Below are 27,697 nucleotides of genomic sequence, written 5' to 3'. Positions count from 1 at the left end.
AAAATTAGAACCTCTTGTTAAAGGATAGATAGAGAACCTCCACTGTGACTGTTGGAAGGAGTCAAGGCAAAGAATAGGGCTGGTCACAAGTGTTGATAAAAAGGCAGAAATAACCTTGAGAGTTTCAATAATCAATAGCATGTCATCTTCCGACAGAGGGGAGTTGGAGCCACATGTGGTCCTGAGATCTGGCGCACGTTTCCAGGTCATGTTGTCGCCAGACAGTAAAATTAGTGCAGGGACTTGGAGTACGTGCCTTCACTTAATCAGCTTGGTCTAATTTAGTACAAGTTCTCTTAATAAAGTCTGTGTTGAAATTATTCTACATCCCCAGGGGCTCTGCTGCTGGAAGAAAGAGACATGTCCTAACCTAGTCTGCCTTAGAGTCAGGTGGACATTTCCCAGGGAGGACTTCGGGAAGCTCCAGTCCCACAGGATGCCCCTTCCACAAGGAGGCCATGGTCAAGTTTGGGAAACTGCCTCATTTATCCCCAAACCCCCACAGAGGAAAATCACAGGGCTCGTTAGTTTATTAAAAGCTCTCCAGAGCCCACCAATCAAGCAGTCTGTTGGATCTTACTGAACCCTTGTTTCTCAGTCCTGTTTCACCATGGAACTCGCTCCTTTTGAGAGTGTTCTTAGAGCACTCTGGGGGACATATCTTGTTGAAGGTGCCGATGCAGCTCTCCGTCCCCCGCTCAGCTGTGGTTTACAGAAGGCAAGGATTGTCTGCTGTCCCCGATTCTACTCTCCTCACCTTTCTCTCTACTCCAGTATGTCAGTAGAGAAGGTCAGTTGCTAATGTTTGTTGAATTATATCCCATTTTTGAAGCTGTTTTGACAAAGGCGTGTGGTTTGTGGTCTAACACATGGGAATGACTAACAAGGTGTCTCTTGGTATTAACCACATCAGAAAAATCAAGAAAAGATTGTTCTAGGCCCTGGAGTTAATTTGACATGAAGGTATATTAGTTTAAAGAAGACACAGATGAAGTCTGCTTTAAAATTCATGGCTGGAAACACAGTCTAACTGAATTGTATTTTTTTTTAAGATTTTATTTATTTATTTGACAGAGAGAGAGAGATCACAAGTGGGCAGAGAGGCAGACAGAGAGAGAAGGGGAAACGAGCTCCCTGCTGAGCAGAGAGCCCCATGCGGGGCTCAATCCCAGGACCCTGAGATCTTGACCTGAGCTGAAGGCAGAAGCTTAACCCACTGAGCCACCCAGGCGCCTCGTGAATTGTATTTCTAACTTTGTATCTTATTCTGAAGTTAATATCAATTAGAAAATTTGACAAGGATCTTGGAGCAAAAACAGTATTGTTTCAGCTTCTCTGTGAGATGCACTGGGGCAGGGGGAGCCGCTGAAGGGAAAGATAGAGAAAAGTCACATCATGTAATCTCATGTTTGAGTCCCTTGGTTCGCACTGCCCCTACAACTAGCTGCCATTCTTGAGTTCCTACACCCTGTGGAGCTAAGTGCATGCCTTCCCCTTTCACAACCCTATTGCCTGGATAAGAATGGGATCCGCACTCTGCATGCAAGAAAACTGAGAGCGGAGAGAAGTGCCTTGCTAAGGGCCACGCAGATTTGGACTCGCACCCAGGTCTCTGCCACAGACCCTGACCCTCGCTTGCACCTACTATACCACCCCCGCTTCTAGAGACGATGGATGGCCCCGTGACATTGCATAGTCAAGTACGGAAGACCAGAGGATTCTGGAATCTGGAGTCCAATCACTTGAGTCAACTCCCAGGGCATTTTTCCCACAGATTGGACAAAGTCAAGCTAATTCCTAAAGGTACCTAAGACCCATCACGGTCCAGTATAGGGAGGGTTGAGTTTGGAGCTAGAAGAGGATTCCAGACCCTCCCTGTGGCTCTGGTCCTTTGAAAAATGTCTTGCCGTTCTAGTCCTCAGTTCTTCATCTGGAGGATGAAAGGGGAATCTCCTGGGTGATATATGAGGGCCCTTTGCAACTCCATGAATTCAGGTCCCTGACCCCACAGAGATGATTTTGGGGGTCATCTGTAGTCCTACGTTTTACACCTTGGAACATGTCACATAGGAGACGTCTGCTGGAAAGGCTGGAGAGATGGATATATAGACACGGAAGGGGTTGAGAAAGCCTGCTGAGAATGGTTATGGTCAGCTGCAATGGCAGATGGTCTGTCTGCACAAGTCCCCTGTAGCCTACAGCTGCAGCCCTGGGGCCATGTGGACAGTTCTGAAGCTCTAGCCCAGGGGGTCTGTTACACACTTCACTTAGCCTTCGTGTTCCGTGGGTGTCTCCATCACCAAAATGAGGAAATGAGGGAAAGCAAGATTTCAGACGGTCTCACCATTTGCATTGCTCAAACTGGATACCCAGCCATCCATGAAATTGTGTTCATTGAGGGGCATCCCCATCAACAAGCCAGGCACAGAGCAGCATTCAATGCCAGCAAGAGGAAATGCGGCACCCACTCATCTCTGAGTGTTTCCCAGACTAAACGGCTGTGGGAATGACAGTGGGAAGGGAAGGAGCAACAGCATCCCGCACACACTTCCTGGAGCGGGGAGACAGCACCCTCACACCATGCAGGTCTTCTACTTAGACTTAGAGGGAAGTAGTTCAAAAGCTACTGAGGTGGGTGGGCCCCACCTCTCAGTTGAAGGAAAGCTTTGGGGGAGTTCAGTCCCAGTGCAAATTCTAGCTCAGAGCAATTGCTGCTGAAGCCCTTCTGTGTCCACAGAACCCGGTGTAACTGGACATCCTCCCCCAGGGTTGTGTCAGTCCCAACCTGTCCCCATCTTCATGAAGCAGCCCAATTATTACATCCTTTGAGGAATCCTCTTTGAACCCTCCCGGCCCCATCTGTCGGGCAGTGTGCAGGTCAAAGCCTTCTAAGCGAGCCAGACCTGGGTCTGAATCTGGGCTTCGCTAATTCCTGGCTGCGTAGCTGTGGGCAAGTTATCAAACTCTGAAAACATCATTTGGAAAAGGAGTTAGGAGTTTAGCACATAGGAATCTGAATTCACGAAGAAAAATTATGTTTTCCACACCCATCTTAGTTTCATTTCAAACCCCTCTTCTGTCTGAGCGGGGGAGATTTGACCTTGGCAAATTGGAAATTGGTCCATTTCCCTGGTGCCAGCTGATTTCAGGGCTGTTTATGTGAGACTAGGGTGTTGGGGGGCCTCCAGGCACCGTCCTGTGCTATGTCCACGGAAACGACGCTCACCTCTTTGATCCTGTCACTAAGGGACTTATGGGGCCGGAAGCTCTCTCATTATTTCCTTGTCTTACTTACAAAAATACCTTCCCTGCTTCTCGTGCTTTCTCTATAAGACCATCTGCAGTCCATCCACCTATCTGTCCAAATGTGACAGGCCAGCATCCCCTCCAGCATTGTGCTCCGCAGCCAAGGCTCAGCCCAGGTGACCGGCTTCGGGGGCTCGCTCTGCACCCCTATGCCCTTACCCCCTCCACTATTTCCCTGCCAGCCCCCCACCTAGAGGGTGACATTTTTCTGTCTGCGGGAAGCCAGAGTTACTTCTACTCTTCCCCAAATGTGGATCCATACAGAGATCTTCCCACCCTCCTAGGGTTTAGACTTCTGGAAATAAAACTGGGGAAGAAACTCAGCTTTAAGCCTCATCTGCTCCTCTCCTTGTCACAATGCTCCCTGTGACAAGGAGCACAAACCAGATATGTGTCTAAAGACAGGGTAAGATGGGAGAAATCCTCAGGAAAAATCAAAACAATGGAGGCTAAGGTATCAAACATACGATCCTGCCATTTAAGTATTAAATAAAATTGCACGTGAAAGAGTTCACCATGTCTTAAGGGCCTCAGAGATAATGGCTCTTCTTTTTCTGCTCTGATCTGTTGGACACCTCATCTGTATCATTTGTTTGAAATCAGTCATGCCCTGCCTTAGATCATCTATTGCACTGGTAATTTACTCTTATATTTTTGTTTTCCCAGAGTCTATACTTTATTCTCCCAACTACATATAAGTTCCTAGAGAGCGTGGTCTACATCTTATCATTAGCTGAACCTAACAGAAGGCCGGGCTTTCAGCAAACACTCTAGAAATGCGTGCAGATCTAGCCTCGGGAACCCAAAATCACATTCGCAAACATGTAGAGAAAGTGTGTAAGAAATCAGGTTATGTTTTTCTTTTTCTTGAAATAATTCATGAGCATATTTGTGTCTAAAGGTTAACGGAGTATCCATGTGGTTTATGAAGACACTCCAGATATTAAAAAGAAAGAGATTTTCAATGTATCTATTATTTTTTAAATCCTGCATCCCAGCCACCCCTGAGTGCAAATATATTTCAAATTTTATGCCGGCCTCCTATTGCAAAGTGCTAATTGAATCAATTTCCTGGAGCTGCACCATTAATACATAGAGTACATCACAGATCTGGGATCCTTGAATCAAAAAGTACAGAACATGAATGTTTTGTGGAGAGAAAACGGTGTGTAGGAAAATGTCTTAGCATCCGAGAGAGTCGTGAAGTTTGGTCTTTAAACATGGAGTTGCAGAGTGTGCCCTTGAGCTGGCTAGAGGACAGACCACAGAGGGCTTCTGGTCATTCTCACCCTGGCCGGGGTCGGCCAGTACTCCAGGATGCCCTAGCTGGCCCCGCATGCCCGAGGGGCCCACACTTCACCACTTCCAACTTGTGTGGCCTCGGGCCGCTTACCTCTCTCTCAGGCTGAGTTTACTCCGTTCTAACTACAGAATAAGTACCTCCATGCCAAGAGTTTGGTAAGGTTCAGTAAGATGATGTCTGTGGAGGTCTTAGCACCGTGTTGGAGACGTAGTGCATAGCCAGTAAATGATGGTGGCTGCATCTGCTGCTCTAAGGGGACACGCGGTGGACAAAGCAGGGAAGCAGTGGCCCACTGAATGCCCTGGAGAGTGGCAGCCGCACCTCGCACGCCCACGTTCACAGCCTCTTTCTGCAGGTCAGTGGAAGCCCCGTTGCTGGGGCAGGAACAGGCCAATGGCACTGAGGGGTACTTTACCTACGGGGTCTTTGGGGACCTGGACTAGAAGGCCTGAGATGGGTTCCCCTCACTCTCAGGTCCTTGCCACATCAGGGCATTCCTCAAAGGCCAATCTGTTTAGAGGTCCCTGTGGACCGAGTACTTTGATAGAATCTTCTTTCATTTTCAAAGTGATGATGTTTCTGGTGGCAGAGAACAACAGTGTGAGTCAAAATGGCTTAAACCGTAAAGGTGGGTGATTGACTCCCTTGGCTGAGGATGTGCTGTGGTAGCGCAGTGAGGAGGTCGTCGTCTGCTAGGACTCTCCCGGCCCTGCCCTCCTTCATGCATCACCGTGCTTGGCCCTGGTCTGCCTACAAGCCGGATGCCGCAGCTCTAAGCCTTCCTTCTTCACATCATCATCTCCAGGGAAGAGAGCGAGAGTGGGTTACAGAAGGTTTCTGGAGAGAAAATGGAGGCCTTTTCCCAAAGGCTGCTGGTTAACTTCTTCTCTCATCTCATTGGCCTACGTTTGGTCTCATGATCACTCCTGGGCCAACCTCTGTGGCTTAGTGGACGCAGGTACTGATCGGCTTCATCTGAAGTCAACACCTGACTTCGTCACTGGAGTGAGGGCAACAGGGAAACCTGATCGGCTGTGACTAAGTAGAATCCATCCCTGGAATTCAAGTCAACTCCGGCCAAACTCTGGGCTGCTGCAAGAGGGCCGAGGTGAAATGGGTGTTGGAGAGACTCCATAATGCCCACTGCTCTGCGGGCATTAATTCCCCATCCCTTTCAGTCTGGGAAACAGTTACGAAAGGTCTGCTGTGTGCCGGGCAGGGTGCCGCACACTGGGGCCCCACGGAGGCCTGCGCTGTGGAGAGAATAAATGAGCCAACTTGTGCGACGTGCCCAGTGCCTCCCTCGGCCCTTAATACCTGCTCCGTGTCATCTTCATTAAATTGAGTAATGCAGGAGTGGTCCCTGCCACCCAGGAGAGAGACTTAAACAGCTACGTTCTAGCAGCGTGGGAAGGGTAGCAGGAGTACGCCGGCGGGGTCGCGTGACGGAGAGAGATCACGGCAGTGCGCAGAAGATCCACCCTAAGAAGCTCACAGCCGGGGCTTCCTAAACTTGACTTCACACTGGACATGCCTGAAGAGCTTTTGAAACTCCGCACAGCAATTAAGTCGCCCTCCCTCTGGCTGGGTCCCCGCACCAGAATCAGTTGGACTTTTTAAAGGTTCCCCAGGTGGTGGAAGTGCGCGGCCCAGGCTGCGAACCAGTCATAGGCTCTTGAGGACATAAAGCCCACACATGTAGGCCATTAGCAACGCCGGGTTCTGAGGGTATGTTCACATGAAGTCCGTGCTCCCAGGCTCCGGGTAAGGAGAGGACACGGTGGGGAGGGGGCTAGTAGACAGGGTGGCTCATGAAACGTTTCTGTGAGCAAGGGGCACAGAGGGCTGAAGGGGCCTTGAAAGACCACGGGATTTGCCTAATGTAAGCGGTTTGGAGGTGGTATCTTAGTGTGACGGGGAACAGGTGAGAGCAAAGTTATGCGTGCCAACCGAGACACAGCATGGACTCAACCACGGGAGAAAACCACACTGCACTTTCGACAGATCAGTATAGAGAATTATTAACTACAGTAGGGAATTAGAATAACGAAGGACTAGCTACTAAGAAGTAGAATTGTCTAGCCTATAGGAATGCTGGTATTAGGAGCGCCTTCTAGCCCAGAGCTGAGGTAGAGGGACCCGGGGAGAGCCTTCCGCCCGAGGTCCAGGCTCTGCTGGCACGGAGTGGCTAGTGGAAGGACAGACACGTCACTGTGGTGTCACTCTAGTAGAAAGAGTCAGAAATGTGCCCTCCGCGGCGGTGTCTCACGGGAGCACGCTTCGCCAGCGGTGCATTGCAGGACCCACGTCCTGGGGAGGCTGCAGGAGTCCTCTGAGAGAGGACAGGGGAACCGGGAGCCAAAACCCAGAACTGTCCCCCACAAGCAAGCAGAGGCTCGGGGGTTACAAAACCTTCCCAGGGAATTAGCAAAGCTGGGGTTCAACCCACATCCACGTTTCTCATGCGTCGCACCGTCTCTCGGAACGGAAGTGCGAGATCAAGGCTGGTCTGTCGGCGCAGGCTGCCCGGAGACGGAAGGGGCCTGTGCTCCGCGCAAGCTGTGGGGAAGGCCTCCTGGAAGAGGTAAGGATTCAAGTGGACCTGAGGGCAGCTTTTGCTTTACAGACCTTGAGAAAACCAAGGAGAAAATGGGAGGAGGGGCCTTGACCCGAGCGACGTTAAACGGTTTCCTGTGCTGACGAGCAGGACTGAGCTCCGACGGGACTCGGCCCAGCCCGTAGAGAGAAGGAAGAAAACAAGGAGCAGGTGGTGAGGACAAAGAGGCAGAACAGAATCAAGGACGTCCTCCTATGCCAAAGGACTTGAATTTAAGCAGGGACAAAACCAATTCATCGCAAGAGAGCCCGAGCCCGGGCATGTGGGTCTCTCGGATTCCTCGACTGCCCGCCAACATCTCCGTGGAACTTAGGGAAACAGATGCCAGTCTCGGGGTCAGACTGGGAACAGAGATCCAGCTCTCGGGTTCGGCTGTGTGTCCTGTACCAGGTCCCTCAACCTTTCTGAGTCTCAAGACTCCGGAGCTGTGAATGGGAAGCACAGACCCCTTCTTTGCAGACTTGCTCAGTTGCAGTCCCTGTCAGACAGCCGGGCACAGAGCAGGCCTCCCGTTTTTACTCTCCAGGATCCTTTCTCTCTCCCAGCGCTGTGCATGCCTCTGAAGGCAGCTGTTTCCAATCAGGGATTCCAGGATTTCTAAATCAGTGCAGCTGGGGAGCTCCAACGTCTTGGTGGCAGATAACATCCTCTTGTTGAGAGTCTGGCCACTGAGCTTCCCCCTCTGCAGGAAAAGCTCAGGCTGAGGGGACACAGTCACGGTGTCCTTGGTCCTCCAGCCAGATCGTGCCATGAAGTGGTGTTCCGGATCCAGTCTCCACAGGGCCAATGACCTGCTGCTTTTCCTTTCAGGAGGAGAAGTCACCAAACCTCGGTTTGCTCAATTCTTTCATGGGAGCCTGGCCAGTCTCACTATCCACCCTGGCAAAATGGAGAGTCAGAAGGTGATCTCCTGCCTACAGGCCTGCAAGGAAGGACTGGATATTAATTCCCTGGAAAGCCTCGGCCAAGGAATAAAGGTAAGGAATGAGCCAGCATCACTGCCAATAAGACATAGGCAGAGGTGGCCTATGGCCCACTCCCTCGGGAGATGGAGTCCCCCACAGCCCTCCCCAGTTGAGTCGCCTGGAGGCAGCAAAGGAGCTGGCACAGGGGGAGACTTGGGACCGTGACGTCCCTGGGGGACTCGCACTGTGTCCTGGAACTCCTAGATGGAGTCCTCGTGTATCCTCGGTTCTCTACCCAAGGGCAGGCCTGTGTCCGCCAGCTACCAGAAGGGAACCGTTCTGTTGCAGTAGTTCCTGGGTTGGTGGATTGCTTTGCTGTCTATTTGCCAAATGAACAGAAGCGTCATGCCAGAATGCCCTTTGGAAATACTTAAAACAGAATGAAGAGTTTGGCCATGTCAAGTATAAATTAGGAAGGAAGGTCAGCGGTGGGTGGGGTGGGCTGGAATTAGAAGATTCGGAGGTCGCTGGGCCTCGGGTTATGAAATTGAAGCACAGATTGGGCTTCCAGCAATCTCTGTCAAAGGGAATGTGAGCGGATTCAGGCAAAATAAAAACATTCACGTGATCCAGTAGCATCGAAACGGCCTTTGGAGAAAAGCGCCTCCTGAGGGGGCAGGACACACAGAGCTAAATGTCCCCCATGAGTGTCCTGCCTGCCTCCCAACCCCACAGGCACCGATAGTTCTGGCCTCACCTGGACCTTAGGAGCTCCTGCCAGCAGGGAGCCTCTGGGAACCTGAACAAAGAGCTGGGCGACCATCGCCATAGCCCTTGCTCAATCCTTACAGACCCCAGCGAGCGTAGGCAGGCCCCCCTCTGCCTCCAGGGGCACAGGGCAGTCCCTCCCCCCTAGCTGTGGGGTTTCCTTTATGGGTCATTTCCCAAGGATTGTGTGACCAGAGTAGAGGTTGCTCCCACACCCCTATCTTCTACTAACCTCCTGCCCTGGGTTTACTTCTCCTGGAGAGGGAGTCGTCCCCCCCCCCCCCACACAGACAACACCTTTATTCCCACCGCCAGTGGGGCGAGTGGGGCTCCGACAAGGGGATCCATGGAGGGACTGGTGGCCTGAGCATGTCCTGCTTTTCTTTAAGCTACAGTCACATCGGACATGCCATCAATATCCATGTATTAGTTCTAGGCTGGGGGGAGAGGGTGGATTTCTGAACAGCCCCAGCCTCTGTCTTCAAAGAAATCAGTGGTCCAGGTTGAGGTTGTAATCCGCTGTAGTAAGCTCTGATGAGGGTGAGCACTGAGGCTCCCCCAAGCGCCAGACAGGGCTCCGAATGCTTTGTAGTTGTTGGCTCCTTCAGAACGACTCTCTGACAAAGGTGCCACAGATATTCTTATTTTGCATATGAGGGATTGAGGACTTTAAGAGAAAGGAAACTTGTCTAAGATCCCAGAATTGGTAATGAGAGGAGCCAGAATTTGAACCCAAGTGGTCCTGCTCCAGAGTTCTAGAACTTGAGGAGCAGCAGTGAGGGAAGGCTTCTTGGAGGAGGTGAGGTCTGAGCGGAATGTTTCAGGATAGGGAAGAATCAACGAGAAGAATGGCAGGAGAGGGGAGCTGGCTGGTCACTCTAGGAAGATTTGAGTGCCTGAATAATGGCAGAGGGCTGGGAAGTCCCACCATGTGCACTGGAATGCCAAGAAGGCCGATGTTACAGTGCCCAAAATGCAGGAGGAAAGGTAGGAAGTGTGGCCAGAGAGCTAAGCCCAGGCTGCATCATGGAGCTCCATAAACTATGTTCAGGTATTGACATGGGACAGGGAGCCACTGAAGGACTCAGGCAGAGGATGATGATCTGGGCAAGAGCATAGTTTAGGATGCTCCCCTTGGAGCCTGGATCAAAGGCGGAAGGTGGGAGGAATGCATAGACAGGGCAAGGCAAGAATGGCTTTCCAGATGTTAAATACACACACACACACACACACACACACACACACACAGGTGCACTCAATAGCTAATCCGTTGTCATTGAAGGAAAGCTGCAGGACTGCTTCTTATTGGGAAGGACAGCTTTCCCCCTGTCTACTTCATGGCCTATTTCATACCTCACCTGCAGAGCTGGGGTTTGATCCTCAGCCGGCTGTTTGAGTTGTTTCCTTAGCATTTTGTCAACCCAGTGAGGCTCCATCTCCATCTGATTCTGGGTTTACTCCGCCCCCCCAGTGGATCTGCTCTGCTCCGGGGCACCCTATGAGACCAGTTTCAGGGTTCAAGCACTACAGGACAAAGAAAGCAAAGCAAAGATACTGGACCAAAAAGCCACACATTCTTAGGATGATAAATTGAGAGGCACTCCATTTCTGCAGAGCACCAGCGCCTATGAAAAGAGGGAGTTGTGAACTAAGGGGCACAAAAGCCACTGGGGGGTGAGGGGGCTGAGGCTCTTCCGACTTTTCCAGACGCCACCTGTTGATAACCAGTCACTGCAGAGGATCCTTTTCTACCCTTAGGGCACAGCCGGCAAGAACTAGAGCGCTGCAGGGGAAGTTAATGATAAGACACAGGATTGATGGTGTCCCCACTGGGGGCAATCCAAGTTCATTACCCCTACTCCTCACAACAGATTAAATGTTATGGCCCCATTTCAGAAATAAGGAGACGGGGGCTCAGGGACTTGCCCAAAATAAGCCTGTGCTCCTTCCTCCACACCAGCAACTCAGATTAGAAAGCATACTTGAAATGATTCAGACTTCCTTGCTTCTTGTCCTTCTTCCATTTATCCCTCATTTCATTTCTGAATAATGACTATTAGTTTCTTTCCTGGTTCCTGGCCTCCTCCCTCCTCCCTGGGTAGTCAAAGGAAAGCAAGGACCTCCTGTATTTAACAAAACTTCCCGTCTGCTCGCAGGGCCCAGCCTGGGTTCCGCTTTTCACTTGTTTTCCCCTGCTGAATATTTGTTCCACATGTCTGGAGTCATTAAATGGTTGGGGTGGTTACTGTCCCATACCCACACGAGACACTGTGACTCTGTGGAATGGCCACATTCCTGAAGAATCCCCTATTCTCATCCTCATAGCATCATGTCTGCCAATCTTTGGAGGAGGGGGAAAGAGTAAGACCTTTGGGACAAGGCACTCCTAGGTTCAAACCATAGTACGAATCCTAGCTGTGTGACCTTGGACAAAGAAATTTAATCCTTTAAGCCCCAATTCCCTCATGTGTTAAAGTATATTTCCTTGTGATGTGGGAATACTGTACACATACTATATATGTATGTATATATATATTTCTACTACATATATATATCTACTACATACTATATATATATACGTACACACACACATATATGTGTAGAAAAGATACGAGTAGATAGATAGATGAGATGATAGCTATAAATATATCGACAGATCTCCCTTAGCAAACCTAATAATGATTCTAATAGAACCTAATAGGTTCTCAACAAATCACAGTTCTCCTCTCTAGCTGGGCTGGCCTTGCACTTGGCATTGCCACAGCGCCAGCTTCGTTTGAAACCAAACCTGGGTGGCAGTTATGGCAGAGGACCCTTGAACATGGCAGGTCTTCATCTGGCCCAGCCCAGAGGGACTGGCGGGCGCCCAGGTGAATGGCGAGGTTCCTGGGTGCCAGAGCCAGCTTCCTCTTAAGGAATAGGCCTGGGCTTTAGACAAGGACTTCACCGATGTCCCAGCCTGCTAGGTGCCTGACGATGCTGGCTGACCCTCTGGGAGAATGGACGATTCCCAAAGGCCATCAGTCTAGCAGCTTCGTGGCTCAAAGAGAGGAATCCCTGTGGCCACAGCACAGCTTTCCAAAAGAAAATGAATGTGTCACTCTTTGCTGGACCTCCAGGAAGCCACCCCACTGTCCCCATGAGAACGCTAATGCCATTCTGTGTTCTACACAGAGACCAGTTACCCTTAGTCATGTCATGGGGCTGGGAACACTACAATTTAAAACAAAACAAAAAACCTACTTTGGTGGAAGGTCTTATTGATCCTGCAAGAACTATATTGATGGCTAGGTCAGTACCCACCTTCATGCCCTGTGGCAGCTCAGGGGGCCAGACTAGGGTATTAACTGGAGATCCAACACCTAGCCTAGCCATCCTTTCCTTAGGTGGCTACAGTGGGAACGCGCCCTCTGCTGATTGGCATGGGAGATTGCCGGTTCAAACTTGTGGAAGAACTGTTGGGTTTTTTGGTTGGTTTGTTTGTTTTATTTTATTGAAGTAATCTCTATACCCAGGGTGCCTGGGGCTCAGTTGGTTAAGCATCTGCTTTTGGCTCAGGTCATGATGGATCAAGCCCCACATCGGGGAGCCTGTTTCTCCCTCTGCCTGCCATTCCTGCTGCTTGTGCTCTCTGTCAAAGAAATAAATAAATCTTTTAAAACAACAACAACGACAACAAAACCTCTACTCCCAGCATGGGACTCAAACTCACAACCTGCAGCTCAAGAGTCACAGGCTCTCCCAGCTGAGCCAGCCGGCGCCCCACGGTTTTCCTGTTCAGCCCTTATGGAAGTTTGGATCAGCTTCCCCCACAAGGTTTATCATTCTGTCTCCTGTTTCTCCCGAGCTAGCCCCTGTGGTGACCCTGAGGAAAAGTCAGTAGATCCCGCCCTCAAGGTGTTCTCAGTTGCCTGTGGGAGGCAGGCAGACAGCTGCAGCGGCTCTGCAGCAGGACTCTGCTGTAGCAGGGGGGTGCAGGGTGGGGTCGGGAGAGGTAGGGAGGTAGAAGGACGTGAGGAACATACGGGGTATTTTAGAAGAATGGACTTGCCTCTGCTCGAATCTGAAATGGATGATTTGTGCAGCTCTCAGAACGGGCGGCTCTGTGGCTGAGCACGCTCAGGTGGCAAGTCCACGGCAAGGGGGAGTCAGCTCAGAGGACGACTCTGGGATCACCACATACACCTGGGCACTCCCAAACCCAGCGGAGGGGTTGGTGCTCGTGACCAGACCTCCAGGCCAGAGAAATTGTGCTCAGTGCGTGGAGAGCAGAAGGGAACTGGATCACGGGGGAAGAGCAGCAGTGAGGGCAGCAGTACCGGTGTGGGCAGGCGCCATGCAGAAGTAGTTACAATGTTCGGAATTGGGCAGACTCCATGCAGAAGTAGTTACAATGTTCGGAAGTATAATAAAAGCTATCTTGGACTGAACAGTCTTCAAGCACTAGATTTGTTACATACGTCACCTTATTTGAGCCCTCGGATAGGCAGATACTAATATCCCCGTTATTTTAAATGAGGAAATAAAGTCCAGAAAGGGGACGTAAATCACCCAAAGTTGTATTCTGTAGTCTGCACTGGAGTTGGGGTACAGCAATCCATGTTCCCCTGATCTTCAAAGATGCCACGTAGCCTTGGGTGAGAATCCTGCCTGGGAAGGGCTGAATTTTTCCACATGGGCTAAAATACTGCAGTAACAAAGGACTCCAAAATCCCTATGGTTTAATGCTTAAAACTTTATTATCCTCTCACATCAAGCCCAAGAGGTGGAGTGAGGTTTCTCCCTTCAACACCCAGCCACCAAAGTGCAAGTGGGGGTGGAGGGAAAGGCTGGAGCTTCCCGCAGGGCTCTTTAGGGCCTCAGCCCAGGAGCCCCGGCTCACTTCCTCTCACAGTTCATTGGCCAGACGCGGTCAGGTGCCCCCCGCACCACCACCACCACTGGCAAGTGGCTGAGACCAAGTGTAGCCTCCAGGATGCTGAGCATGCAAAGGAGAGCAGGGCTTAGTGAGCACTGATAATGACTCCCACAGAGCTTGGCTGAAAAGACAGTGATGAAAAGTAACCTGAGGAGTAACCTGGCAAAGATACTGAGTCAAATGTGGACCAAGGGGGACCATTTACTCATTAATCTAATGGGATTACAGGCACTAGGGCTAGGTTTTGGGATTTGGGGATAAGAGCTGGAGTCCCAGTCCTCAAGGAGCTCATGGTCACTGTGCTGTAATCATTGTACTACCATTTCATAAGCACTATAGGAGCCCAGTGGGGACCTAAAAGAGGGAAGCTGGGGTGCCCTCAAGGAGGAGATAACAGTAAAACAAATGACAGTTGAAGGAGGCAAAGAGTAAGCTCTCAGTTGGCTAGGGATCACAATAAAGGGACCTTATGTGGGTCAGTATCATCAGTAGTGCTCAGGGGACACCTACCTCCTTTTAGAGTCCAGGCACAGAACAAGGAACTCTTAAGAAAGATAAGCCAGATCAGGGAAAAGTTAATATAGATGGATTTTTCCTTAAACTCTTAACAGCAAACTCCATCTCCTTCATGGCAAGAGAAATGTAAATTAAAACTACACTAAGGTAGCATTTATCACCTATCAGACTGGCAAAAATCCCCAACGACAGCATATTCTGTTGAGGTTTTGAGAAAAGAGGCATTCCCATACACTGGGAGAGGGAGCGTGTATTGATATCACTCCTAGCAATGGGGAATTGAGCAACATTTGTCAAAATTTAAGGTGCATATACTGTCAGACCTAACAATTTCACAAGGAGGAATTTATCCAATAGATACATATATTTGCACACACGAAATGTGTACAAGATTATTCATTGTGGCATTATTAGTAAAAGATTGGAAATTATCCAGATGTCCATAAGAAACTAGTTAAATATAATTTTTTTAAAAGATTTTATTTATTTATTTGACAGACAGAGATCACAAGTAGGCAGAGAGGCAGGCAGAGAGAGAGAGAGAGAGAGGAGGAAGCAGGCTCCCAGCCAAGCAGAGAGCCCGATGCGGGGCTCAATCCCAGGACCCTGGGATCATGACCTGAGCTAATCTGAGTAATCTCTATACTCAGTTAGGGTTGTGAGTTCGAGTCCCACACTGAGTATAGAGATTACTTAAAAATAAATAAGTAAAAATATATCCAGATCTCCTTTTCCTGCGATATGAACTTTGGACACATCACCTGAATGCACTGATAAGCTCCTGATGTCTTGCTGATAACATTCCTGCTCAGAGGTATGGGAAGATCAGCTAGTGCGACCTGTACCAGGGCAGCTCTTCATGCCCGATGCCTGCGAGAGCAACTGTTGGGGCATCATAGCCCCCGGACCTTTACCGAGCTCGGGATACCAGGGACTCTGAGCGGAACGAACAGGTAATAGGCCTGGGACAGCTGGCAGGAATGTATACTGCAAGTGAACAAACTCCCAGGAAAGCAGGGAAGGGCACCAGGGAAGCAAGACCAGGAATGAGATCTAAGAGAGAAGGAGAGCCATTAACTGAAATGTGAGCTCTAAGGTTGGTAGCTAAGAAGACAGCATGAATCAGGACGGGGAACACAAGGTAAGCTGAGGAGCAGTTCAAGGCCAAAGACAAGACCAGCGAAATGAGCCCAAGTCCCACGTTTCTGGGCAGCCAGCTGAGGGGGCAGGCTGTCTGCGGGATGAAAGGCTGCTTACGACCTCATAGCAGCCCAGAGCAGGGACCACCCCGCACAGGCTAGACCACAGGAGCCCTGGGACGGGCCTTCAGAATCCCATCCTGTGGCTCAAGGGTTTCTAACCCCCTGGGGATCTTACAGGGGAGGCCTAGAAGCCCCTCAGGGGTAGCAGGAATTGTCTGAGGGGTGAAAACAGTCCCCCGCAGCACTGGGTTAACATTATAGGCCAAGAGATGAATTGCTGAATGCTGTATCAAAAACTAATGATGTACTATATGGTGGCTAACTGAACACAATAAAAGAAATTAGAGTGTAAAAAAAATAAAAAAAAAACACAAAAGTCATCCATGCTCATGGCTGCCGCACCTGCAGACACCCTGGAGACACTGGGCCTTCCTGGCCTGTCCATGCAGACAGTGGGCTCCATTGTTGATCACTGTCCCCCATGACACCCCCTTTCCTCCTCCAGTACCACTTCAACCCCTCGCAGTCCGTCCTGGTGATGGAAGGTGACGACATTGGGAACATCAATCGTGCCCTCCAGAAGGTGTCCTACATCAACTCCAGGCAGTTCCCGACAGCGGGTGTGCGGCGTTTGAGAGTCTCCTCCAAAGTCCAGTGAGTAGACAGACACTGGTCAGCCGGGACCCAGCTGAGGCAGTGGGGATGGTCCCTGGGGAATGTTCCCTGGCAAAACAGATTCATCTTTATTCAGCTATTTGCAGTTTCTCTGCCACCCCTAGGAGGAGGCCCCAATGGACCTGTGTTCTCTTCTTGTTTTCTTCTTAAAGAAAATGTTCTGTTGCTTTGCCAACACAAATTCAGCTTTCTCTATTTAATCCAGAATCTGATGTAGTACTGCATCCTGTAAATTCGCAGAAAGCTCGGTTTTCAGTGGTCTGATTTAAGGTTACAGTAGCCAGTACGTAGTCGGTACTTGAAAAATGTTTATTAAATTGGATTAAATCAACCAACCCAGCTTTGTAGAGCAGCTAAATACCCAGGTCTTCGAGAGAAAGAGAAGGTATGGTTCTTGTCCCCAGGGGTCAGAGCCCAGTAAAGGAGAGACTATTTATGAGTGAAGCCTGGGGATAACTCACATCTTGGTCTGTCAAATCATTTCTCAGCCATGGCAAGTGCCTGGTGGGACCCCAGAAAAACGCCTGGGAGGCAGAAAGGGGAGTCCCCTAATCCCCGGAGCCAGGATAAGAAGCCAGCAGGACAGGAAGAAGGCTGGGAAGGTGACGACATTGGGAACATCAAAATGTTCCCGATGCTGACTGCCATGTTACTGGGACCAGGGACAGATGCCAGGCTAAACCCCACAGGCAGCACTCAGCTTCAACAGCTTTAGGGACAGAGGAGGTATGCCCCCCTTCACACTAAGGGCCCCCATTGGAGGCCTGCAATAGGGAGCAAGCATCTCCAGCTCAGCTCCACACTGCAGTCAAGTAGAGGGACCAGGCTTCTGTGAAGCGACGAGGGGCACGGTGCCCTCTGGGACTGGTGCAGCAGAGGCCAGGTGAAACCAGGGGCAGAGCATACCACGCTCTGAGGGAATGACTCAGCATGGTGTCCACCTAGATGGCACTTCCCCCGGGAACTTACCAAAGGGATACACGTTGACGGCCGCCACCAGCTGGAGTCCACCCAGTGTTCCCAGCGCGGCCCTCTGGGCCCCGGAGCTCTAGCCTAGGTCTTTGGCTTAGGTGAGCAGCACAGAGTGCCAATGACTCGTGTGCCTGATGTGATACGATGAGGGTGTCGGATCTACCTACATTTACTGAGCTCCAACTGTGAGGCAGACTCAGGGCTCGGCTTCTTTTTTATATGCCATCACATTTAATCCTTGCTCTTATGAGGGAATTAATTATTGTCACCCCCACTGTATAGATGGAGAAATTGAGGTTCCCAGGAGTCCCACCTTGCCCAGGGTCACCCAGCCCTGCTGTGGCTGAGCCAGGCGATGGACCTTTTCTAACTTCTCAGGCCTGGCTTGTGAGGTCACAGCTTTCTGCCTTCCAGGTATTTCTGTGGCAGCGTACCAGGAGAAAAGAGAGGATCCGTGGCACACCCGCCACAGGGGCAATGTGGCAGCTCCTCATCGAGAGACAACAGACATGAGCACGGGAGAGTTCAGCCCTGGGGTCTCAGCACGATGCCTCTACCCAACCAGTTAGATGGCAGTTTGCATACAAACTCATAGTGCTATACCAAGCAGTGGCTAATTAATGTTACCACTGATTACTTTGTTAAAGGATAATTAGAGGTTTAACAGTTACTTGTCTCTGGTACGGAAGATTCCCAGTTCTCCCAGAAACCAATCCTCTTAAGTCCCTAGATGGCTATTAGTTTGACTATGCTGTGGCTTTCACTCTGAATGTCCGTTGACACGCTCCGAGACTCCAAGGCAGTCTGGAGACCTCGAGACCTTAGCAAGGCGAGAGGTGGTTGTGTGTCTCCTCATTCCCAGTCCCGTGGTGGTGGACGTGCTCCTGGCTCACTCTTCAGTGCTGTGACCGCTGCTCTTTTCCCAGGTGCTTTGGAGAAGATGTGTGCATCAGTGTCCCCGATGTGGATGCCTTTGTGATGGTGCTGCAGGCCATCGAGCCCCAGATCAGCCTCCGGGGCACAGACCGCCTCTGGAGACCCGCCGCCCAGTTTGAAAGTGCCCGAGGGGTGACCCTCTTCCCCGACATCAAGATCCTGAGCACCTTTGCCAAAGCCGAAGCCCCGGGTGACCTGAGGACCACAGGTACAGATGTGCGCTGGGTTGTGGGACAGGAGCCTTCTGTCCCCCTGCAGGATACTAGCACTGTTTACCACAGTAGGGAATTTCCAATTGCGGAGCAAACAAACCTGCAAACAACACAGATAATGGGAGGGAAATGAGCCATTTGGCAAATAATTGGTCCACGCATGTACACGATAAGATGTTGGAGGGAGGGCATTTATGTCAAAGGGTAAATGAAAGAAAGCAAGTTGCAAATTACAGAGTTCCTACAACACACACAGAAAAATGCCAAGAAGAAAGCACACCTGACGCCAGCAGTGATGCTCTTTTGAGACGTGGAAGAGCCCATTCGTCTCTGCTCCCCTTCACTTGGCAGCAAATGCAGAATGTTCAATAGTGCGCGTGTGTTATTGGGATAATCAGAAGAGAAGCTGAAGAGGTACAAAGGAAAATCTAGCTGTGCCTTAGTAGACATACAGTAAAAGTCGGGTCTGATCCACCAGATTAGCGTAAGTTCTCAGGAAACTCTACAGCATTATTGGAAGGGCTTCCTGGTGGAGGTGGCATTATCGGAATGTTCTGCCAGGGAGAAACACTCCGTTGCATGAAAAGCTACAGTGCACTCAGCTGGCGGGGTATGGGGGTAAGAGGAAGGTGAGAGAAGGAAGAAAGGGAACCCCCAGGGCCCAGAGCTATAGGGGAAATACCCATTGAACCATCCTCTGCAGCCTCCTCCAGGAGTGGACTTCCAGCTCTCCCTCTCGGCCTCCAGGAGCAGCTGCTGCTGATGTGCTGGTGGAAGTGGGCTGGAGTCCCTGAAGGGCTGCTCCTCTAGTAGTCCCAGTTACTCACCGCCTTAAACCACCCTGGTCCCTAGCGAATGGGGTGCCTCCAAGGCAGCCATCCCTAACTCATGACAGTAGATGGTGTCTTACCAGGTGTTCCTGCCGGGACAGGGCCCTAGCCTCGTGACACTCCAGATGCATTAGGGCCTGTGAGCTTCCCCTTCTTCTCCTTGCCCTCCTTTGGAGCCACAGTCAGATGGAAAACGGAAGTGGTTGCAGGCTGTAACTAGGAGCTCGCCTGCCGCTGGCTGAAAGGCGATGCCAGGGAAAAGCAATTACCTGGGCTCTCACTCACTTTCTGTTTAGGAGAGGTGTGGGCAGAGCACAGAGCCACCTGCCTGAGAGCTGTTACAGGTACTCTTTCAGTCTTCTTGTTAGAGTAATTGTTATTGTGGATGCCTGGAGTAAGCAGGCTCATGGCATTTGTGGCAGGCTTCAGTGACCCGCCCCAGCAGCCCCTTCTGTCCGTACTGACCTCCTGTTCTTTGTGCTGTTTCTCTACCAAAGACAGGTGAGTCCCCTGTGTACACTCCTCTCTCTCATACCTCTGTGTTCTCGCTTTTGCTCGTGCCCTACCCTCTGCTTGGCAGGGCCCTGACCTTCCCCATCCATATTACTGCTGGTAAGCGTCTCCCCCACCAGCACCCTGCCCCCTCGACTGGGCCAGCTCTTCTGCTCTGTAAGCCCCCCACGAATGATGCTTCCCTGCCCCCCCCATGTTTGCTAACCCTTGGTGGCAGTTATCAGTTAATTAAGCCAGACCAGGGGCTCCCTGAGGGCTCAACCATGGCAGATTCAACCAGCACAGTCCCTTCAGCGCAGTAGGAATCCAGAGAAGTACAGATGGAAGCTAGAAGCTATAATACAGCGCGCCTGGGTGGCTCAGTGGGTTAAGCCGCTGCCTTCGGCTCAGGTCATGATCTCAGGGTCCTGGGATCGAGTCCCGCATCGGGCTCTCTGCTCAGCAGTGAGCCTGCTTCCCTCTCTCTCTCTCTGCCTGCCTCTCTGTCTACTTGTGATCTCTCTCTGTCAAATAAATAAATAAAATCTTAAAAAAAAAAGAAGCTATAATACAGCCCCAGAAGAGCAATGAGAAAATGCTCCACAATTACACCATGTCCCCTTCATAGTGTGAGCAATCAGCCAGCCACACGGGGATGTAGGAGTAAGATGACCTAAACTGACCTGATAAGAAGCTGGCAAAAAACTCCAGAAACCAAGCAAAGGCCATTTGAAATACAGATACAGTATGCTATCACTAATGATAGGCCTTCCATGTAGATTAATGTGATTTTAGATTTTGCTGGTGAAACATGAAGCTTTTTAGATTGACAAGCACCTAAAAATTAAGCATGTGAAATTATTTATAATAATGTATATCTGGTGAAGCAAAAAATATTTTTGGTATCACTAAAAAATTAAAATAGAAAATAATTATTTAAAATAATTTTCTCTAGCATGTCCTTTTAATTTCCATTTCATAAATATTTTATAATATACAAAATATATTAGTCCACTTTATAAATAAATAACTATACATATTGAAATGATCTCAGTTCAGAAATTTTTCCCAAAAAGGCTGCAAGATCAAAAGCATTTGAAGACTACTAGCCCAAATGTTACGAATTTATAAACTGTGGAATCAGAATGTCATGGCTTCTGTCCCAGCGTTTCCCCTGATTTCTGTGTAAGCCTGGACAATCCACGCTACCCTCTGGACCTTCCACTTCACCATTGCTGGAATGGGAATAATATTAGTACCCCATTTAATAGCTGTCAGGATTGTTTGCACAGTGCCTGACTCGTAGCAAGCCCTCCATAAATACTAATCACTTTTATTATTTTTTTAAATCCAGTATAGTTAACATGCAGTGTTACATCAGTTTCCACTGCACAATATAATGATTCAACAATTCTGTACATCATCCAGTGTTCATCACAAGTCCACTCCTTAATCCCATCACTTATCGCACCCACCCCCACCCACTTCCCCTCTGATAACCATCAGATTGTTCTTAAGAGTTAAGGGTCTGTGTTTTGGTTGTCTTTCTTTGTTCATTTATTTCTTAAATTCCACATATAAGTGTAACTATATGGTATTTGTCTTTTTCTGACTTCCTGCATTTAAAGATCCATCCACATTGTTGCAAATGACAAAACTTCATTCTTTTTTATGACTGGGTAACATTCCACTGTGTATGTCTGCATATACATACACGTGGTGGAGTATTATTGCTTATATACCTGTATGTACATACACGTGGTGGAGTATTATTGCTTACATACCTGTATGTACATACGCACACATATGCACACACACACACCACCGCTTTATCCTTTCGTCTATTGATGGACACTGGGACTGCTTCCATAGTTTGGTGGTGGTAAATAATGCCGCAGTAAAAGGAGGGGCAGGGCATAGGTCTTTTCACAGTAGTGTTTATGCATTCTTTGGGTAAATATCTGGTAGTGGAATTACTGGATCCGACGACCATTCCATTTTTAACTTTTGAGGAGCCTCCACACTGTTCCCCACGGTGGCTGTGCTCGTTTGCATTTCCACCAACAGTGCACGAGGATTCCCTTTCTCTACAGCCTCCTTACTTTTTGTTTCTTATGTTGTTGTTGTTTTATTTTCGCCATTCTGACAGGTGTGAGGTGATGTCTCATTATGATTTTGATTTGCATTTCCCTCATGATGAGTGACGTGGAACATCTTTTCATGTGTCTGTCAGCCATCTGGATGTCTTCTTTGAAAAATGTTTGTTCATGTCTTCTGACCTTTATTCATTGGATTATTTGTTTTGGGGGTGTTTAGTTGTATGTAAGTTCTTTATATATTTTGGATACTAATCTTTTATCAGATATGTCATATGCAAATATCTTTTCCCTTTCAGTACTTTTAATTATTTTCTTCCTTAGCTATGCAAAAGTTTTCTATGTTGACGTAGTCCCAATTTTACTTTTGTTTTTGTTTACCTTGCCTCGGTAGACATATCTAGAAAAATGTTGCTATGGCTGGTGTCAGAGAAATTACTGCATGTGCTCTCTTCTAGGATTTTTATGGCTTGTGGTCTCTCAGTTATGTCTTTAATCCATGTTGAATATGGTATAAGAAAGCAGTCATTTCCTTCTTTTAATATAGCAAACCAGTTTTCCCAACATTTCTTGAAAAGATTATGGTTTTCCCATTGTATAGTCTTGTCTCCTTTGTTGAAGATTAATTGACTTAAAAGCATGGGTTTATTTCTGGGGTCTCCACTCTGTCCTGTTGATCTGTGTGTCTGTTTTGGTGCCAATACCATACTGTTTTGATTACCACAGCTCTGTAGAACATCTTGAAATCTGGGATTGTGATGCCTCCGGTTTTGTTCTCCTTTTTCAAGATTGCTTTAGCTATTTGGGGTCGTCTTTGATTCCACACAAATTTTAGGATTGCACTTCTATAAAAAATGTTGTCAGTGTTTTAATAGGGATTGCATTAAATCTGTAGATTGCTTTGGATAGTATCGACATTTTAGCAATATTTGTTCTTCAAGTCCATGAGCATGGAATGTCTTCTCCTTTGGTTATGTCATCTTCAGTCAATGTTTTATAGTTTATAAGAGTACAGGTCTTTTACCTCCTTGGTTAAGTTTATTCCTAAGTATTTTATTATTTTGATGCAATTGTAAATAGGATTGTTTTCTTTTATAAAGGTTTTATTTGAGAGCACAAACAAGAGAGAGAAAGAAAGAGCACACATGGGCAGTGGGGGGAGAGGGGCAGCGGGAGAAGGATAAGCAGATGCTCCACTGAGTGGGGGAGCCTCATGCAGGGCTCAATCCCAGGACTCTGGGATCATGATCTGAGTTGAAGGCGGAGGCTTTTTTTTTTGTTAATGTTAGTTACCATACAGTACATCATTAGTTTTTGAGGTAGTATTTCATTGTTCATTGTTTGCGTATAACACCCAGTGCTCCATGCAATATGTGCCCTCCTTAATACCTACCACCAGACCAACCCATCCCCCCACCCCCCTCTCCCCTAAAACCTTCAGTTTGTTTCTCCGAGTCCAATCTCTCATGCTTCATCTCCCCCTCCGATTTCCTCCTCTCACTTTTCTCTTCCTTCTCCTAATGTCCTCCATGCTATTCTTTATGTTTCACAAGTAAATGAAACCATATGATAATCGACTCTCTCTGCTTGACTTATTTCACTCAACATTATCTCCTCCAGTCCCATCCATGTTGATACAGAAGTTGGGTATTCATCATTTCTGTTGGCTGAGTAATACTCCATTGTATATATGGACCATATCTTCTTTATCCATTTGTCAGTTGAAGGGCATCTCGGCTCTTTCCACAGTTTTGTTATTGTAGACATTGCTGCTGTGAACATTGGGGTACAGATGGCCCTTCTTTTCACTACATCTGTATCTTTGGGGTAAATACCCGGTGGTGCAATTGCTGGATCATAAAGTAGTTCTATTTTTAATTTTTTGAGGAACCTCCATACTGTTTTCCAAAGTGGCTACACCAACTTGCATTCCCTTTTCTCCACATCCTCTCCAACATTCGTTGTTTCTTGCCTTGTTAATTTTGGCCATTCTAACTGGTGTCAGGTGGTATCTCAATGTGGTTTTGATTTGAATTTCCCTGAAGGCTAATGATGATGAACACTTTTTCATGTGTCTGTTAGCCATTTGTATGTCTTCTTTGGAGAAGTCTCTGCTTAAGTCTTCTGCCCACTTTTTGACTTGTTTTTTGGGTGTTAAGTTTGAGAAGTTCTTTATAGATCGTGGATATCCGCTCTTTGTAGTGTCATTTGAAAATATCTTCTCCCATTCTGTGGGTTGCCTCTTTGTTTTGTTGACTGTTTCCTTTGCTGTGGAGAAGCTATTTATCTTGATGAAGTCCCAAAAGTTCATTTTTGCTCATGTTTCCCTTGCCTTTGGAGACATGTCTTGAAAGAAGTTGCTGTGGCTAATATTGAAGAGGTTACTGCCTGTGTTCCCCTCTAGGATTTCGATGGATGCCTGTCTCACATTGAGGTCTTTCATCCATTTTTGAGTTTATCTTTGTGTATGGTGTAAGAGAATGGTTGAGTTTCATTTTCTGTATATAGCTATCCAGTTTTCCCAGCACCATTTATTGAAAAGACTGTCTTTTTTCCATTGGGTATTTTTTCCTGCCTTGTTAAAGGTTATTTGACCAGAGTTGGGCATCCATATCTGGGCTCTCTATTCTGTTCCATCATCTATGTGTCTGTTTTTGTGCCATTACCATGCTATCTTGGTGATCACAGCTTTGGAATAAAGCTTGAAGTCAGGCAACATGATGCCCCAGCTCTGTTTTTCTTTTTCAATATCACCTTGATGATTCAGGGTCTTTTCTGGTTCTATACAAATTTTAGGATTTTTTGGCAGACTCTTAACCAACTGAGCCACCAGGCTTCCAAAGAGATTGTTTTCTTAATTTCCTTTTTCTGTTGTTTTGTTATTAGTGTATAGAAATTCAAGAAATTTCTGTATATTGATTTTCTATTTTGCAACCATACTGAATTCATTCATCAGTTCTAGTAGTTTTTTGGTGGAATCTGTAGGGCTTTCTAGACATAGTACCATGTCATCTGCAAATACTCAAAGTTTTACTTCTTCCTTACCATCTTGGATGCCTTTTATTTCTTTTTGTTATATGATTGCTGTGACTAGGACTTCCAGTAGTGTTGAGTAAAAGTGGTAAGAGTGGATATTCTTGTCTAGGGAAAAGTTCTCAGTTTTTCACCAATGAATATGATATACCTGTGGGTTTTCCCTATATAGCCTTTATTATATTGAAGTTTCTTCCCTCTAACCCTACTTTCTTGAGAGTTTTTATCATGAATGGATGTTGTACTTTGTCAGATGCTTTTTCTGCAGCTGTTGAAATGATCATGTGGTTTTTATCCTTTTCTCTTATTAAGATGTGATGTACCACATTGATAGGCAAATACTGAACCACTCTTGCACCCCAAGAATAAATCCAACTTGACCATGGTGACTGATTTCTTTAATGTATTGTTGGATTTGGTTTGTTAATGTTTTGTTGAGGATTTTTGCATCTATGCTCATCAGGAATATGGGCCTGTAGTTTTATTTTTTGATAGTGTCTTTATCTGGTTTTGGTATCAGGGTGATGCTGACATCATAGCATGAATTTGGATGCTTTCCTTCACTTTTTTTGGGGAATAATTTGAGGAGAATAGGTATTAACTCTTTAAATGTTTAAAAGAATTCACCTGTGAAGCATGTGGTCCTGGACATTTGTTTGTTGGGAGGTGTTTGGTTACTGATTCAGTTTCATTGCTGGTAACTGGCATGCTCAGATTTTCTGTTTCTCCCTCATTCTGTTTTGAGAAGTTATAGGTTTCTAGGAATTTATCCATTTCTTCTAGGTTATCTAATTTGTTGGCATATGATTTGTCATAAACATTCTCTTACAACCCTTTGTGTTTCATAGTCTTGGCTGTTTTTTCTCCTCTTTTATTTCTGATTTTAAGCTCTTGTTTTTGTTTTTGTTTTTTTGGATGAGTGTAACAAAGGATTATTAATTATTAATTTTCTTGATCTTTTTGAAAAACCAACTCCTGGTTTCATTGATCTGTTCTATTTTTTTTTTTTCTAGTATCTATATCATTTATTTCTGCTCTAGTCATTATTATTTCCTTTCGATAGTTCTGGGTTTTGTTTGTTTTTCTTTTTCTAGTTCCATAAGGTGAAGGTTGTTTGTTTGAGATTTTTCTTCCTTCCTGCAGTAGCCCTATAAAGTTCCCTCTTAGAACAGCTTCTGCTGCATCCCAAAATTTTGGACTGTTTCGTTTTCATTTGTCTCCATGTATTTTTTTTTATTTCCTCTTTGATTTCTTGGTTGGCCCATTCATTGTTTAGTAGCCCATTATTTAACCTCCATTATTATGTTTTTTATTATGCTTGTTTTGTGGCCTACTATGTGATTTATTCTGGAGAATGTTCCATGTGCACTAGAAAGAATGTATATGCTGCTGTTTTAGGATGGAATATTCTGAATGTATGTTAAATCCGTCTAGTCCAATGTGTCATTCAAAGGACTATTACCTTGATGATTTTCTGTTTGGATAATGTATCCATCAATGTAAGTGAGGTACTATAGTCTCCTACTGCTATTGTACTATTGATTACTTCCTTTGTTTGTTACTAGCTGCTCTGTGTATTTAAGTGCTCCCATGTTGGGTATATAAATATTTATAATTGTTATATCATCTTGTTTGATTATTTCCCTCTGTAATTATTGAAATGTCCTTCTTTGTCTCTTGTTACAGTCTTTGTTTTAATGTCTATTTTGTCAAATACAAGTATTGCTATTTTGGCTTGCTTTTCACTTCCATTTGCATGATAAGTGCTTTTTCATCCCCTCACTTGCAATCTGCATGTATCTTTAGGTCTAAAATGAGTCTCTTGTAGGCAGTATAAAGATAGATTTTGGGTTTTTATCCATTCCATCACCTTGTGTTTTTTGTTGGAGCATTTAGTCCATGTAAAGTAATTATTGATAGGTATGTACTTATTGCCATTTTGTTACTTGCTTTATGGTTGTTTTTGTAGTTCTAATTTGTTCCTTTCTTCTCTTGCTCTCTTCTCACATGGGGTATTGACTTTCTTTAGTAATATACTTGGATTCCTTTCTCTTTATGTTTTGCATATCTCTTCTTGTTCTTGATTTATGGTTATCGTTAGGTTTGTAAATACCATCTTCTGCATATAACAATCTGTATTAAGTTGTTGGTCACTTAAGTTTGAATCCATTATTTACTCCACTCTCCCACCCCCACAGTGTAGGTACATGGTGTCATATTTTATAGCCTTTTATTTTGTGAGTCCCTTGACTGATTTTTACAGATATACTTTATTTTTATTGCTTTTGTGCTTCTTACTTTTCTTACTCCATGCAGCAAATCCCCTGTAACATTTCTTGTAGGGCTGGTTTAGTTGTCATAAATTCTTTTAACTTTTGTTTTTCTGGGAAACTCTACTTCTCTTTCTGTTCTGAATTATAGCCTTGCTGGATAGAGTATTCTTGGCTGCAGATTTTTCCCTTTCAGGACTTTGAATATATCATGCCCCTCCCTTCTGTCCTGCAACCTTTCTGCTAAAAAATTAGCTGCTAGCCTTATGGGTTTTCCTTATATGTAACTCTATTCTTTGCTCTTGCTGTTTTAAAATTTTCTCTTTGCGGTGCCTGGGTGGCTCAGTCGGATAAGCATCTGAATCTTGATTTCCGCTCAGGTCCTGATCTCAGGGTAGTGAGATCAGCCTGTGTTGGGCTCTGCATGGAGCATGGAACGTGCTTAAGATTCTCTCCCTCTGCCCTTCCCCTGCTGCTCACACGCTCTCCCTAAAAAATAATACTAGGGGCATCTGGGTGGCTCAGTCAGTTAAGCATCTGCTTTCAGTTCACATTGTGACACCAGGGTACTGGGATGGAACCCCACATCAGATTCCCTGCTCAGTGGGAAGCCCAATTCTTCCTCTACCTGCCACTCCCCTGCTTG

At 47.0% G+C, this 27,697-nt stretch overlaps 1 protein-coding gene across 1 annotated transcript in view; it reads left to right on the top strand.

Moving 5' to 3' along the window:
* CLSTN2 (calsyntenin 2) overlaps positions 1 to 27,697 on the top strand; it is a 623,511-nt gene that overhangs the window by 578,482 nt on the left and 17,332 nt on the right. Inside the window, exons 10-12 of the mRNA XM_046002347.1 lie at positions 8,037 to 8,203; positions 16,041 to 16,189; positions 18,109 to 18,326. Coding sequence (XP_045858303.1) covers positions 8,037 to 8,203; positions 16,041 to 16,189; positions 18,109 to 18,326 — 534 coding nt within the window. The remainder of the gene's footprint in view (positions 1 to 8,036; positions 8,204 to 16,040; positions 16,190 to 18,108; positions 18,327 to 27,697) is intronic.

The sequence above is a fragment of the Meles meles genome, chromosome 4, assembly GCF_922984935.1.
Source record: "Meles meles chromosome 4, mMelMel3.1 paternal haplotype, whole genome shotgun sequence".
Taxonomy (NCBI): Eukaryota; Metazoa; Chordata; class Mammalia; order Carnivora; family Mustelidae; genus Meles; species Meles meles.
The sequence above is the reverse complement of the archived record's forward strand: the minus strand, read 5'-3'. Positions and strand labels throughout refer to the sequence as shown.